Raw genomic sequence first — 15,005 nt, 5'->3', positions numbered from 1 at the left:
AAGAGTTTAAGATGATATACACAGCAGCACAGGACAGAAAACCGATTGGAATTAAAGTTGACAACTTAATGGTTTTAATCAGCTCAGTGTTGCTATTCTAAAATGGGTTTTACTTGCACCTATTAGGTAAGGACTCAGGGAAACATTTATTTGTATACTTTGGATAAGTATAGCCTGTATTCCTTATGATGTTGGCTTGTTGTGTGCCATGCCTGCATTGGACTGGCCACAGAAATCTGTAGCTTGATCCCTGTGCTGTATTGAACTGTATTCCACTGCATTGAATTGTCAACCTCATTGCATGTATTTAAGTAACAGTACATCATTTCTCACAGTAAGTTTATATAGAAGTAATTGGCCTGGGTTTTACATTGAGAGCAATAATGAGGCTGACAGTGCTCACTATCATTGCAGACGGAATCAGGCAGCAGATTCTGGAGTGTACACGTGAGGTTAAATGTGTGATGCAATCATCCCCCTCTCCGACCAGACTTTTCAAAAATGGCCTCAAGGCAGCACCATGCCAACAAACTGGCATTGCCATAGAGTCACAGATATACAGCATGGAAACAGGCCCTTCGGCCCAACTCCATGCTGACCAGGTTTTCTAAACTGAACTAGTCCCATGTGCCTGCGTTTGGCCTAGATCCCTCTAAACTTTTCCTATCCATATACATATGTCTTTTAAAATCTTGTAATTGTACCCGCCTCTTCCTCCTCCTCAGCTCATTCCATATATGCATCACCCTCTGTGTGAAAAAAGTTAGCCCTCGGGCCCCTTTTCAATCTACCCCTCTCACCTTAAACCTATTCCCTCGAGTTTTGGACTCCCTTGGCCAGTGACTGGAAATTGTGGGTCCCCCTCCAATCCCGACAACGCCACCATTTAAAATGTCAGCTCCATACATCTCGATCGAAGATTCTTTAGTCTGATTGGTTGAAGAGCTTTGTAGTTCTGCTAACAGATACCACAGATCCCTGTAGAGGGCAGCACATTAGGTCAGATGCCTGATGAGAGCAAGTCTACACTCCAGCCCACAAAAACAGTGGTGAATCGAAAGTGCCATTCTTTCAACAAAAAACCCAGGCCATTCAGTTTTTCGTTATTGCCACATTAGTTCATAACAAATGCTTATCTTTTCCTTTCTTCGTCTAAAGTCTTGTTTCAGTGACCAAAAGAAAACAGACAATCTTGAAGCCTATGTCAAATGGTTCAATAGACTCTGCTATTTAGTAGCTACTGAAATATGCATGGTAAGTGCATTTTTTACAATACATTGCACACAGATTTCTGATAATACATGGTCCAAAATTCTCTCTCGTGACTCCAGAATTTAATATATGTAGATGCAGTATTTTAACAATTGAAATCAATTTTGTTTTTAAACTGCAGCCAGCAAAGAAGAAACACAGAGCGCAAGTCATAGAGTTTTTTATTGATGTTGCTCGAGAGTGCTTTAATATTGGCAACTTTAATTCCTTGATGGCAATTATATGTAAGTATGACTAATTTTTTAAAAATAAAATGATATGTGGATATTGACTCAAAGATTTCAAAATGATTACAGGCATGCAGTGGATATTTTATTCCCTTATTTACACTTCAACAACTAGTCTCATGATTTATGACAGGTGATATTTTAGCTCCCTGGTGAATTAAGGCTGGTTGAGTTCTACCTCATGAAATCTGTTCTTTTTGATGACACTTCAGCATAATCAGGCATATTAACAGATGTTATTCATTTAGTTTGATCCACGTAATTATCCAGCCAAAAGCCAACATTTCAGAATTTTTGACTGTTACTTTTTCACACCTTTACCGCGCACTGTTTGCAAAGAGAATCAATGTACTTTTATTACCAAATATAAAGTGTCACTGTTATGTTCTTGTATTCTCAGAAAAAACAATTTGATTTGATTTGGATTTGATTTAATATTGTGACATGTATTGCTATACAGTGAAAAGTATTGTTTCTTGCGTGCTATACAGACATGTACGTTCATAGAGAAGGAAAGGAGAGAGTGCAGAATGTAGTGTTAGAGTCATAGCTAGGGTGTAGAGAAAGATCAACTTAATGCGATTACCATTAGTGCGATTCTATGGTTTTGTAAAGTGATCAGGTTTGTTTTCCTTCTGCAGCTGGTATGAACATGAGTCCTGTTTCTAGGCTAAAGAAGACATGGGCTAAAGTTAAAACAGCAAAATTTTTCATTCTTGAGGTCAGTAATATATGACACAAAAACTACATTGAAGTAAAATCCACATTTTTGTTACTTAAGTTAATGTCCAACATAATGGCCTTTCTCAATTTGATGTGCAGCATCAAATGGATCCTACAGGTAACTTCTACAACTACAGGACAGCTCTCCGAGGGGCAGCTCATCGATCCCTGACCGCACAGAGTAACCGAGAGAAGGTAAGATTATCAATACGCTGTTATGAGACAATCTATAAAATTTGGACTGGAGTGTCCCTTTCCCAGCTGTATAAACATGTAAACCTTTAACCAATGTCTTTTTGGAGTATAATCACCTAATATGCTTGAGTGTTAATGGAGTTGCAGCACATTAATATTTCTTATTATTTCCTTGTCAGACCTGGCCATCCATAGCTCACTCACCTCCATGTAAAAGAGGCATTGAATAGACAACAACTGCTCCCTTAGTAAGGAAAAAATGCATGCCTCAAAATAACATGATAAATGTAATAGATATGGGGAACGGATAGAGAGAGAGACTCTGTGGATGGGATTTCCAGGTTCTGCCAACAGCAGGAATTGGCATGGGCCAATGAAAAATTTGGGGGTAGGGGGGGATTTCTGCCCCTACCGGTGTTGGGCCTGGAAAGTCCTGCCATATATCTGCTGGTTTGGGAATTCTAGGATTAGGAATATGGTCTAAACAATACAGCCAGGAATGAAATTTGGAACATTTCTATACAAAGGGTGGTAAAAGTTTGGAATCCTCCTTCACTAATGGTAATTGCAAATGGTTTGGGTATTCAGGGATGGGGGGAAAAAGGCAGGGATATGGAGTTAGGTCGCAGATCGGCCATGATCTCATTGAGCAGGCCCAAGGGGCTAAATGGCCCAGCCCTGTTTCTATGTCCATTCATAAACTAGATCACCCATCTAGTAATCTCTTGGTGAGATTAAACAATTACTTGAATCAAAATCTGATTTGGAATTCAGATTCTGATCCATTTTCTCAATAAATTCAGAACATTTAACATTACGATCAGTTTTAATTTATTGTAAAGTTGTCAATTCACATCCATATCGCTGAATATCTTTGGTTAACACAAATCTATCAACTTCAGTTTTAATTGCCATTTGTAGAGGAGAGTTCCAAACTTCTACCATATCCAAAATCTAAGGCTAGAATTTTATGCTCTGGCCCTCCCTGCCCCTGACCTAGCCCCCGACACCGAAATCTCCTGCCCTCCCGCCCTGGGACCCTTGGTAACTGAAGTGTGGTCCAGGGATTTAGGCTCAGGCACAGCACTGCAGTACCTCTGATGGCCACTGCAGCACTGTGGCTGGAGGAGCTGGAGATTGGCTGACCACTTTCCAAGATGGGACTTCCGTCCAAGAGCAGACGCAAGGTTGCCTGCTGCCATTCAGAGCTCAGTTGAGCACAAAATGGCAGAGCGCACTGACTCTCTGGATGAAGGATGCCGAGTGCTCGCCATCCTGAAAATTCAGGCCTAAATTCATTTGAGTTGCTCAAGTGTAGATTAGTCTAATTAGTGCAAGTGGTATGAATAATATGAACTTTGAACTAATCTCTGCAAGCTGATGCATCAGTTTGTGGTGGAATTTAGATCCACACGATTTTAGGGATTGTGTGGTAAATCCTTTAGATAGTGGTTCTACTGGAATTTTTATTACAATTCTTCTTCTTGACTTCTCTTCCCAAAGACAGGCCCTTGGCAATTATTCTCTGAACCACAACCATGTACCATGATTTTTGAGGGCAAGGAGGCAAGCCCCAACCCCACCTTGGCCAGAACAGGGATTGAAACCCCTGCTGTTGGTATTAATCTGATCCACGTGGTAGCAGCTAGCTGACTTGAGCTCACCAGCCCTCCATATATTACAATGGAGAAGCAAAAAGCAATAAATAGTTCAACTTTCTTAATGTGAAAACATAAAAATGGAAAATTGGGCTGAAATCAGAGTTTGCTTTCTTCCAGATTGTTATCCCATTCTTCAGCCTATTGATCAAAGACATTTACTTCTTAAATGAGGGTTGTGCTAATCGTCTTCCTAATGGCCATGTCAACTTTGAGGTGAGTGTCACAAACATCGCCAGGTTTTATGTAGTAGTAATTGAATGTCCAATTTCTATTGTGGGGCTGAATGTACTTGGAATCCTTTGAACACTGATTCTCATTTGTTGCTCACATTTCCAAAAGAATTGCAGACAATGTACCACAGTGGGGTCGATAATAGAACTCAAGAGCTGCTGTGCAATGATGTTCATCAGATACAAGTCTTCAGACTTTCAGAGTGCCCACTGTGTAAAGCACCACAAAGAATGGTTCACAAGCCCTGTCAGTTTAGTGTTGCCAGCTCTGATGTATTTCAGGAGATTTCACATTGTGACTTCTCGCTTCCGACTGTGCCATCCCCGGGTTGATCGGGGTGCATTAAAAGAAGATTGGCTGTAATAGAGGGAAGGCTCTCCTGCCAGAAACCCCCATCCATACCCTAGTTAAGGAACTGTCATGGTCACTGGCACCGGCCTCAAAACAGAACTTCTATACACAACAGCATTTATTCCCAACAATCTTCATTTTCTCCATTGGACAGTAACTGCCAGGATATATTAGAATATCACTTAATCAAAATGTTATTCATCCTGATGATATTTGTTGGAAGTATAATCCATATGATTGAACTTCCCCATTGTCACAGAGTGTATGATCTGTGCTTTTAGTTCCTAAACATTCTTTTAAGTCTTTCCCCAGAAAGATGAATTGAGATTTGAATGGCAATTGGGTTTAGTTTTCTGTTCATAGAGACGGAGGAGGGGATGAATCCTCCTTGTGCAAAGTCACCACATGACACCGCTGGTTCTACAGGTACCCTTAATTAATCACTTCATTACAAATCTCTAATAATTCAAATATTATTCGCCCCAAATTCCCAGTTTGCTGTGTTATTCAAGCCACTTATTTCATGTTATTGGATAGTTACAACTTTGAACAAGTGAAGAGGGCGCTTAGTTGACTGCATACCTCCATCACATTGTGTTAACTCAACATTAAACGATTGAATGGACTTAGTCACCGCTGTTTCTTTGTTACAATTATGTACTTCCCCAATATTTCACCCTGCTTGGTTGATGCTCTGTAACTGAAAAGCTGGAAAAATAAAACATTTTATTAAGAGTTTCCATGTTACTGAGGAAGCTTCAGGTCAAGCCACATCCAATAATCTGCTCTGAAAACTCTGTCACACTTTGACAGTTCTGACCAATACTACCATAACAGCTGAGACAATCCACAACATTTGAAAACTATCAACAATATAAAACAGCCCACAACAGTCTTTTAAAAAAAAGTTTATTCACCCTATCTGCCAGGAAAACAAATTCCAGGATCTGAATCCGGATCCATACCTTCGCCGGAAACTAATCCATTATTTCTTTGGCCACATCCCATATGTGCACCAATTTTCATTGAAATCTGTCTGAACGGCCTCTTTTTTTTTTCCAAAAAAAACTCTCTGACGCCCAAGTCCAGATCATGAATATGGATCAAGAAAAGTTGTGGTTATAACACCCACCTCTGGGAAACCCCACTGTATGTAATCCACCAATCTGAAAAACAACCAGTCATCTTTGTTTGCTGCCACTAGGCCAAATTTATGTCCATGCTGCCACTGTCCTTTTTATTCCATGGGCTTCAGTTTTGCTGATAAGACTGTCCATGTGGAAGTCTTCCAAAGAATGCCTATGCTTTCCACATGAGTTTTAGCAAAGCACAATGTTAGTCCCCTAAGCTATAGATGTTTAAAAAGTTACATTGCATTGAAATGCAAAATAAAACTCCTACAGAAATGCAACAATAAAAGGTTCATTTAAAAAGCACTCACCAAACCTTCAAACAAAGCAGTTTTAGGAGAAGCAGGCATTCACTTCAATGATGGTCATCTGTTGAGAAGTGCTGTGCACTTACTTATAGACACACTCAACATTAACCAAAACATTGATGGAACAAACCACCAAAGTATGAAAGTTTTAAATCAGATTTTAAAATTTAGCATGAAGAATAATGTGTTCTTTTTTATTCCTATAGAAATTTTTAGAACTGGCCAAACAAGTAGGAGAATTTATGATGTGGAAACAAGTCTCGTGTCCTTTTGAAGATGATCAAAATATCATTCATTATCTTCACACAACCCCTGTCTTTTCTGAGGATGGTGAGCTTTTGATTCATTAATTATTCAGAAAGTCATTTTCTGCTACATTATTATAATAAGATGACAAGATAGTGGTAAAACATTCCCATAAGAAGGCCTCATGTTTATAACCCAATTTTGAATGATTTTTAAGCCTCTGCTAACACATCCAAAATTGAGCAGGATGGTGGTGAGTATAGCAGGGACGGGATTTTCAGACACCCTCCCCAACCTAAATTTCCCTCGAGAACTTTTGACAAGATATTGATTTCCTCTCCTCATCTGCCACGTTCAAACACTGACAGGAGGTTGGAATCTTGATGCTCTGAATTCCATGGTAATATTTCACTCTACTGCACTGATCTACTATCCCACTGATCGTAACAGCAACATGCAAAACTGAGGTAGCTCCTGAGGTAACAGTAGAATGTCCCCATTGTATCCTGATGGCAGAAAAGGCTTTGGAGCATCCTCATCTCTCTCCATTTTGGCCCAAGCGCAGTCTGCTGAAGGGCTTGATCCCACTGCACTACTACAAAGATTTGAAAGCCTTGCAAGGGTAGGCTTCTTCTTGGCATTGGGAATCCTACCATAGGTTTGCATCCTTAATGACACCCACACAAAATAATTGGTTGGGGTCTGGGGAGAGCTAGAGGGTTGATCAGATGTCACACCCTGCCACTACTTGACCACTATAAAGAAAATCCATCCTTTAAACTCGCTACTTGCTGTGAATGAAATTTAGTTGGTACCAAATTATATGCTACAATCCTTAGCTCATTTTACATTGGACCTTTGGAATTGACTAAAATGGGAACTTCCATTAGTCTGGCTTCAATTTGAACCTTTAAGGGAAAGAATAGCAGAATCACCCCAGACAGAGGGGGTCTGTATTCGTGTTAATTGAGTTGAATTTGAATCATAGAAATCATAGAAACCCTACAGTGTAGAAAGAGGCCATTCGGCCCATCGAGTCTACACCGACCACAATCCCACCCAGGCCCTACACCCATATCCCTACATATTTACCCACTAATTCCTCTAACCTACCCATCTCGACACTAAGGGGCAATTTTAGCATGGCCAATCAACCTAACCCGCACATCTTTGGACTGTGGGAGGAAACCAGAGCACCCGGAGGAAACCCACGCAGACACGAGGAGAATGTGCAAACTCCACACAGTCAGTGACCCAAGCCGGGAATCGAACCCAGGTCCCTGGAGCTGTGAAGCAGCAGTGCTAACCACTGTGCTACCGTGCCGCCCGAATTTTAAACTTTGCACCATAAATGTTTCTTTACTGTTCTAAACTTGGTATAAATTTACTGTATCATAGTTATGTTATTTCTAAATATATTTTTGCATAACTTTTCCTGCTTTTAATTCCAGTACACAAACTTTAACATAGTTATTAATTTTAATTCTTCTAAAGTCACTGTTATCATTGTTCTCTCATTACAAGTTAGATTTTACCCTTGAAAGAAATAGCAAATGAAGCTGATCAGCATAGCTTTGATGCAATATATTGACAGAAATTTCATCCTTTTCCTACTCAAAGGTTTGTATTTGGCATCATATGAAAGTGAAAGTCCGGAAAACCAACTTGAAAAGGACAGATGGAAAACTTTACGGTAACCTCCAAATCTGTTATTTATTATAAAAACAGAAAATGCTGGAAAATCTCAGCTGGTCTAACAGCATCAGTGGAAAGAGAAACAGAGTTAACGTTTAGAGTCTGTACAAAAATTCTTCTTTCAAGGCTCTCCTTCAGATTTCTGGGGTTTTTTTATATTTCAAAAGCTGTTTCACACACAATTAATTAGTCTAAAATGTGTAGAGATATGTGGGGAACAATAAAACATAATTGCCTTAAAGTAAGGGATCTATTCAATAAGAGAGAACTTTGATAATTTGGGAGTTGTTCTAAGATTTCACAGTGCTGAATGCAAACCTACCAAATCTCTGGATTTACCATCATAGAATCCCTACAGTGCAATCGGAGGGCATTCAGCCCAACGAGTCTGCACTGACCACAATCCCATCCAGGCCCTACCCCCATAATCCCACATATTTACCCTGATAATCCCCCTGACACTGGGGTCAATTTAACATGGCCAATCAACCTAACCCACACATCTTTGGACTGTGGGAGGAAACTGGAGCATCTGGAGGAAACCCACGCAGACATGGGGAGAATGTGCAAATTCCACACAGACAGTGAGCTGAAGCCAGAATTGAACCCGGGTCACTGGCGCTGTGAGGCAGCAGTGCTAACCACCGTGCCACCCCATGTGGGTTAGTGGATTTATCTGTTCAGCCTAGATAAAAGTTTATTAGTACATTCAACTGTTTGTATTGGCAAATATTCCAATTTTACATCTCGCCGTACCATGACTTTAATGCTTTAGGTAATTTAAAGGATGCAAAATGTTTTCATAAATCTGGCATTTCTTATTTTATTTAAATCCTCTTACTCTTATTTCAGATCAACACTCTTGGGAAAGACATGAGTATATGGAAGCCGTAAAATACAAATATCGTAACTTGCACTATTGACTTCAGAAACCAGCAGTGACCTAGGTTTTCATCTGAACTTTGATGAGCAGGCTTCATCAGTTCAAATTATACAGATACGGGGAGAAAACAATATTCCCCACTCCAACCCGTCTCTATATTTAAATTATACAGATCCTGTTGATGGAAAACTGGATACGACAAAACTACAGCACATTGAAATCTGTGACTGATTTAGACAAATAAGACTGCAAGACATGCAAGTCACTTTTCTCTCAGTAAACGCTGAATAGATGTGACGGTAAATGCATCTTTTTTAATATTCTGGGCACTGGATTGCTCATGTTTTGAACTCTACCTGAAATGGGTTTGAACATGTGAACTGAACTCGAGAAGCAGAAGATTCACTGTGCAAAGGTATCTCAACTGGAAAAAAAACACTTCCATGTGCAGGAAGGTTGTACTAGACTGACATTCAGTTGTGGACATTACTTGGAAATTCTGTAGAGCACATATTTTGTGCTGTAATATTTTACTCAATGGGTACCTGATCTGATCTTATGCATGCATTTAAAATGTCTCATTAAAGTTTGAATTATTGTGACATTTTTAACTTGCTTGCTTAGCAAGACTAGATGATAAAATTCATCGCTCACATTATTTAAACAATATAGAAGGACATAATGTAAATATAAATCTGACTTATGGGCAATATGGAAAAGATTTGGAGTAATAAAATGCCATTTGTCAGTATGCCTTGTCCACATTAAATCACAGATTAAGACAACATATTTAAACCTGACAAATCTCCATAACCTCCTCTTTATAATTTAACAGAGTGTGGTTACACTACCTGTAATGTAACAGATTTGTTAAATCTCCATAAAGTTTTATTATACTATATCAGGTTTAAATCTGGCAGAAACATAACTATCTCCCACAGTTTTTGTTAATTTTGTTACATAAATGTGACTTTCACATACTTCTAATCTTTTTTTTAATTTATAGCAAAAGAAAACTATTAATATTATCCGTACAGTCATGGTGGTAATGAATATTGAGGGAGAACTAAATCTGTAACATTGTGTATGATTCCACAGTTAGGTAAAATTCTGGAAATTAAAGCCATTGAAAATACACAGTAGTGACATACATATATAATGGCATTTACATGTTATTTAAGTGCGAGATATTTTTATAGCACATAAAATTGTAAATGGTGTCACGTATTTGCCAAACTAGTATTATATGACTGATGTCATATATATATGTCATGTTGATCATCTGTGCAAGCACTTGTTTTACAAACAATTTTTTTGTAAATTGTATGCCAATTACTTTCATGACCCAATGGGGTTAAACCACAACCACCCAACTCTACACAGCTGATATCTGTCTATCTGTCTGTCCCAAGTGGTGGTGAATGTGGCAAGACTGCTGGTTATAATTGGACGCACTGCTTCATGGGTGTTATGAGGCTTAAAATGTGTACAGTTTCCCACATTGTGCTGGTACATACTTTCCATTCTGAAATTTCACACTTGAAAATATGTTTGTTGTCAAATTTATCCTATAAAAGAGCCTACAATAGCATGATTCCTTCTACAGTTTTGTAGCAGTATGCTTTATTTGGTTTTTTAAAAAATGAAGTTGCAGCTGTGGTATTTGAAAGTTAATTTTTTATACTGCTGTATGAGATTATTAATGGAAATGTTGATATTCTGGCTAATTTATCTGTGCATAGAATTTATATATTATGTGTAATTTATACTGTGTTCTAACAGTTTGGCTGAATGGTTGTCAATTTCTAATTTTTGTACCCATAGTTGTGAATGTTTTAAACTCTCTTCTAATAAATGAAGCAAGCAGTTATAACCATGATACAAATATTTTAATGGATCTGAGTTATACTTCGCCCCTCTCAGCTTGAGCCCGTGACCCCTCGTGATTGTCACCTCCGACCTGGGAAAAAGCTTCCCACTGTTCACCCTATCTATACCCTTCATAATCTTGTACACCTCTATTAGATCTCCCCTCATTCTCCGGCTTTCCAAGGAGAACAACCCCAGTCTACCCAATCTCTCCTCATAGCTAAGACCCTCCATACCAGGCAACATCCTGGTAAACCTTCTCTGCACTCTAACGCCTCCACGTCCTTCTGGTAGTGCGGCGACCAGAACTGGACGCAGTACTCCAAATGTGGCCTAACCAGCGTTCTATACAGCTGCATCATCAGACTCCAGCTTTTATACTCTATACCCCGTCCTATAAAGGCAAGCATACCATATGCCTTCTTCACCACCTTCTCCACCTGAAGAAGGCATATGGTATGCTTGCCCGCATTTGGCCCATATCCCTCTATACCCATCGTACCCTTGTAACTATCTCAATGCTTTTTAAAAGATAAAATTGTACCCGCCTCTACTACTACCTCTGGCAGCTTGTTCCAGACACTCACCACCCTCTGTGAAAAAATTGCCCCTCTGGACACTTGTATCTCTCCCCTCTCACCTTAAATCTATGCCCCCTAGTTTTAGACTCCCCTACCTTTGGGAAAAGACATCGACTATCTAACTTGTCTATGCCCCTCATTATTTTATAGACCTCTAAAAGGTCACCCCTCAGCCTCCTATGCTCCAGAGAAAAAAGTCCCAGTCTATTCAGCCTCTCCGTTTAACTCAATCCATCAAGTCCCGGTAGCATCCTAGTAAATCTTTTCTGTACTCTTTCTAGTTTAATAATATCCTTTCTATAATAGAGTGACCAGAATTGCACACAGTATTCCAAGTGTGGCCTTACCAATGTCTTGTACAACTTCAACAAGACGTCCCTACTCCTGTATTCAATGTTCTGACCGATGAAACCAAGCATGCTGAATGCCTTCTTCACCACTCTGTCCACCTGTGACTCCACTTTCAAGGAGCTATGAGCATGCACCTCTAGATCTCTTTGTTCTGTAACTCTCCCCAATGCCCTACCATTAACTGAGTAAGTCCTGCCCTGGTTCAATCTACCAAAATGCATCACCTCGCATTTGTCTAAATTAAACTCCCATCTGCCATTCGTCAGCCCACTGGCCCAATTGATCAAGATCCCGTTGCTAACCACTGTGCCACCCCTGGATTTCCTTTTTCCCATCCTTACTGAGTCACAGCAGAATTCCATTATTTGGAGTGATGAACAGACTCTTTCACAATATTTTCAAGTTTTGGACATGGTAAGCAGTTGGAAACCGATACTTTGTAGATGGTTCGACCAGAGTTAATGCGATTAATCCTGTCAGGTCGCATGAAGTCAGTTGTTAAAAAATCTTTTCATTAAGAGCTTCTCTCGTAGAGAGGAGGCGTCAGGCCAGTCCACATCCAATTACTTGCTCTGAAAATTGGCTCACAATTTGACAGCTGTGACGAACTCCATTAAAGCAGCAGAGACAATCATAACATTCTGAAAAAGTCAGATCCTTCCAGCATTTTGGCAAATCCAGATCAACATTTCATCAAAATCAGTTCTTCCTTGAGCCACATTGCGTATACCAAGTTTTGTTGAAATCCATCCATTAGTTTTTGGGATATACTGTTTACAGACAAACGGGGGCAAAAACATGACCTCTGTCACTGAAGGTGGGTGGAGGCAATTAGGAAAACATAAGGTATGCAAATACTCTAATACCTCCGTAACAAAGGCCAAGAGTAAAGCAGTTCATACAACTGAAATCTGCACATATGCAATTAAATATGTAAAGGTTCACAAAGCAATTCAAGGCGACGCTATAGTTTGGAACTGCTTTGTGCAGTTTGTGGCTCACAGAAAGAAGATAGCCAAACTAAAGGACAAGTTTGTGCTCTGTTTAAAGTGGGAGTCTAGCTAACCGTCATTCACCTTGTGGAGTGTGGGTGCGGCTTAATCTCCAATTGATTTTTGTGAGGGAACAGATGCTCGAAGTTTAAAACTGGTGGAAGAATCTACAGTAGCCCCCTTGCAGAGTATTGTAGCAAAGAAAACACCCAGCAGATTAAAGTGGAAATATTGGAAAATTAACCAGAACAAGGGACGCGGGTATCCACAGTCATGTGATGGTGAATGAAAGTTTTACCTTTTAGAGCTGAGGTGAATGCTCCAGAGGACCGGGGCATACTTATGGGTGATTCCTACCAAAGTAAATAACTAAGGTTGAAGTTTGATATCAAGAGACTTCTTGGGGGAAGTAAGTAGTAAACCTGAGTGCATAACATACATTGTACTTTGCATTGTTACATTAATTGTGCTTGTTTTAAGTCTTTTCGATACAATGAGGGCGATGCTCCCATCCCATTGAGCTGATTTCTTAGAGCAGTGGGCCAGGAATTTTAAGCGGTGTGGGATTCATGCTGGGCATCTGGCCCCAAGCGTGTCTCCCAGTGCTGGATTTCCAGTGCTTTAGAAATGCAGCGGGAAATTTGAATGTAATTTAAGTGGCATTAGTGGGCCTGGGACTGAAGTCTCCAGGCCCACTCGCCTCTCCCCCTCCGTCAGGAATATTTCACTCCAGCGGGGTTTACAATAGCTCCCCACATGCGGGGAACTGGCGGGCGGACCCTGCTGGAGTGAAAGGGGGGCAATCGAGGCCACCACAGAGTGCGGGCATGGGGGGATGCACCCTGGGCATTTGCACCTTGGCAGTGCCAACCTGCACCTCCTGGCACTGAAGGGGCAAAGTGCCAATGCCCAAAGGGGCACCTTGGCACTACCCATGGGGCAGTGCCAAGAGGGTGGGGCCTGATGAGGATGGGGCCTGATGGAGGGGAGGCGATTGGTGGGGCGCCCCCCTGCCACACTGCAGTCAGGATTGGTGGGGAAGAAAGGGAGGGAGGCCAGTGATCAGGGCTGGCCTAGGGGGGGGGGGGGGCAGCCAGCATCTGCTTCAAGAGAGAGTCTAATGGCCACCTCCTAACATTAAATTGCATTACATTGCCAGATCGCCTACCATCAACACCCAGCGAGGGTCAACATTGACTAGAAACTGAACAATACCAGGCACATAAATACTGTGGCTACAAGATCAGGTCAGAGGTTGGGTAATCCTCAGCAAATAACTGAGCTCCTGATTGTCTAAAACATGCATACCATCTACAAGGCACAAGTCGGGAGTGTGATGGAATATTTTCCACTTGCCTGAAAGACAGCCAATACTCGAGAAGCTCAAAACCATCCAGGACAAAGCAATTCATTTGATTGGCACCCTTCTGCCACTTTAAATATTCACACTTTCCACCATTGGCACACAATGGCAGCAGTGTGTACTATTGCAAGATGCAGTGCAGCAACTTGCTAGCAGCATCTCCTAAACGCAAGACTGCTACCGCCTAGAAAGACTAGCACGGCAGGTATACGGGAACATCACCACCTGAAAGTTCCTCTCTCTAATGTTGGGGGTTGTGGGTTTTAACAAAGAAGAGAAGGTGGTTTCCGCACACACATTCAACCTGTACAGAGTACAAACTGGAAGCAAAACAGAAGCCTGCAACATCCGAATGACATCACCATCAAATCTGATCAGCTCTTAAAGCAACCTGCAACCCTTTAAAATATGTGACAGCCCTCCCCTTTACCTCTGCGGTCATAATGACAAATTACTATGATTTTGTTTTATCAAGTTTGTTTCATAACTAGTTGGAACTTCAGAAACCAAGAGGAAATGATAGTCTCTCACTCCCTCATGATCCCCACTCCCTAGCACTAGCACTGGCCAACCTAAGCAGAGACTGATAGCCAAGTTCCACACATGAGGACGGCCTCAATCAGGATCTTGGGTTCATGTCACACTATCTGTAACCCCCATGACTTGCCTGGGCTTGCAAAATCTCACTAACTGTCCTGGCTGGAGAAAATACATATCTCTTTAACCTGTGCTTAACCCTCTCTCCACTCACAATGTCTGTACCTTTAAGACTTGATTACCTGTAAAGACTCGCATTCCAACCACTATTTTGTAAATTGAGTTTGTGTCTTTATATGCCCTGTTTGTGAACAGAACTCCCACTCACCTGATGACGGGGCAGTGCTCCGAAAGCGCTTGTGCTACCAAATAAACCTGTTGGACTTTAAC

At 40.8% G+C, this 15,005-nt stretch overlaps 1 protein-coding gene across 3 annotated transcripts in view; it reads left to right on the top strand.

Annotated features, from left to right (window-relative positions):
- The window catches only part of LOC144505479 (ras-GEF domain-containing family member 1C-like), a 140,352-nt gene extending 129,548 nt beyond the window's left edge, over positions 1-10,804 (top strand). For 2 of the 3 annotated variants that reach the window (XM_078231596.1, XM_078231594.1), the window contains exons 8-15: positions 1,159-1,254; positions 1,394-1,496; positions 2,141-2,220; positions 2,322-2,417; positions 4,196-4,291; positions 6,305-6,428; positions 7,965-8,037; positions 8,892-10,804. In XM_078231596.1, the coding sequence (XP_078087722.1) occupies positions 1,159-1,254; positions 1,394-1,496; positions 2,141-2,220; positions 2,322-2,417; positions 4,196-4,291; positions 6,305-6,428; positions 7,965-8,037; positions 8,892-8,916 (693 nt within the window). In that variant the 3' untranslated portion in view covers positions 8,917-10,804. The remainder of the gene's footprint in view (positions 1-1,158; positions 1,255-1,393; positions 1,497-2,140; positions 2,221-2,321; positions 2,418-4,195; positions 4,292-6,304; positions 6,429-7,964; positions 8,038-8,891) is intronic. The other variant, XM_078231597.1, reaches the window with a different exon arrangement.
- The last annotated feature ends 4,201 nt before the right edge of the window (positions 10,805-15,005 follow it).

Source organism: Mustelus asterias, chromosome 16 (assembly GCF_964213995.1).
Source record: "Mustelus asterias chromosome 16, sMusAst1.hap1.1, whole genome shotgun sequence".
Taxonomy (NCBI): Eukaryota; Metazoa; Chordata; class Chondrichthyes; order Carcharhiniformes; family Triakidae; genus Mustelus; species Mustelus asterias.
This window is presented reverse-complemented; position numbering and strand designations above follow the sequence as displayed.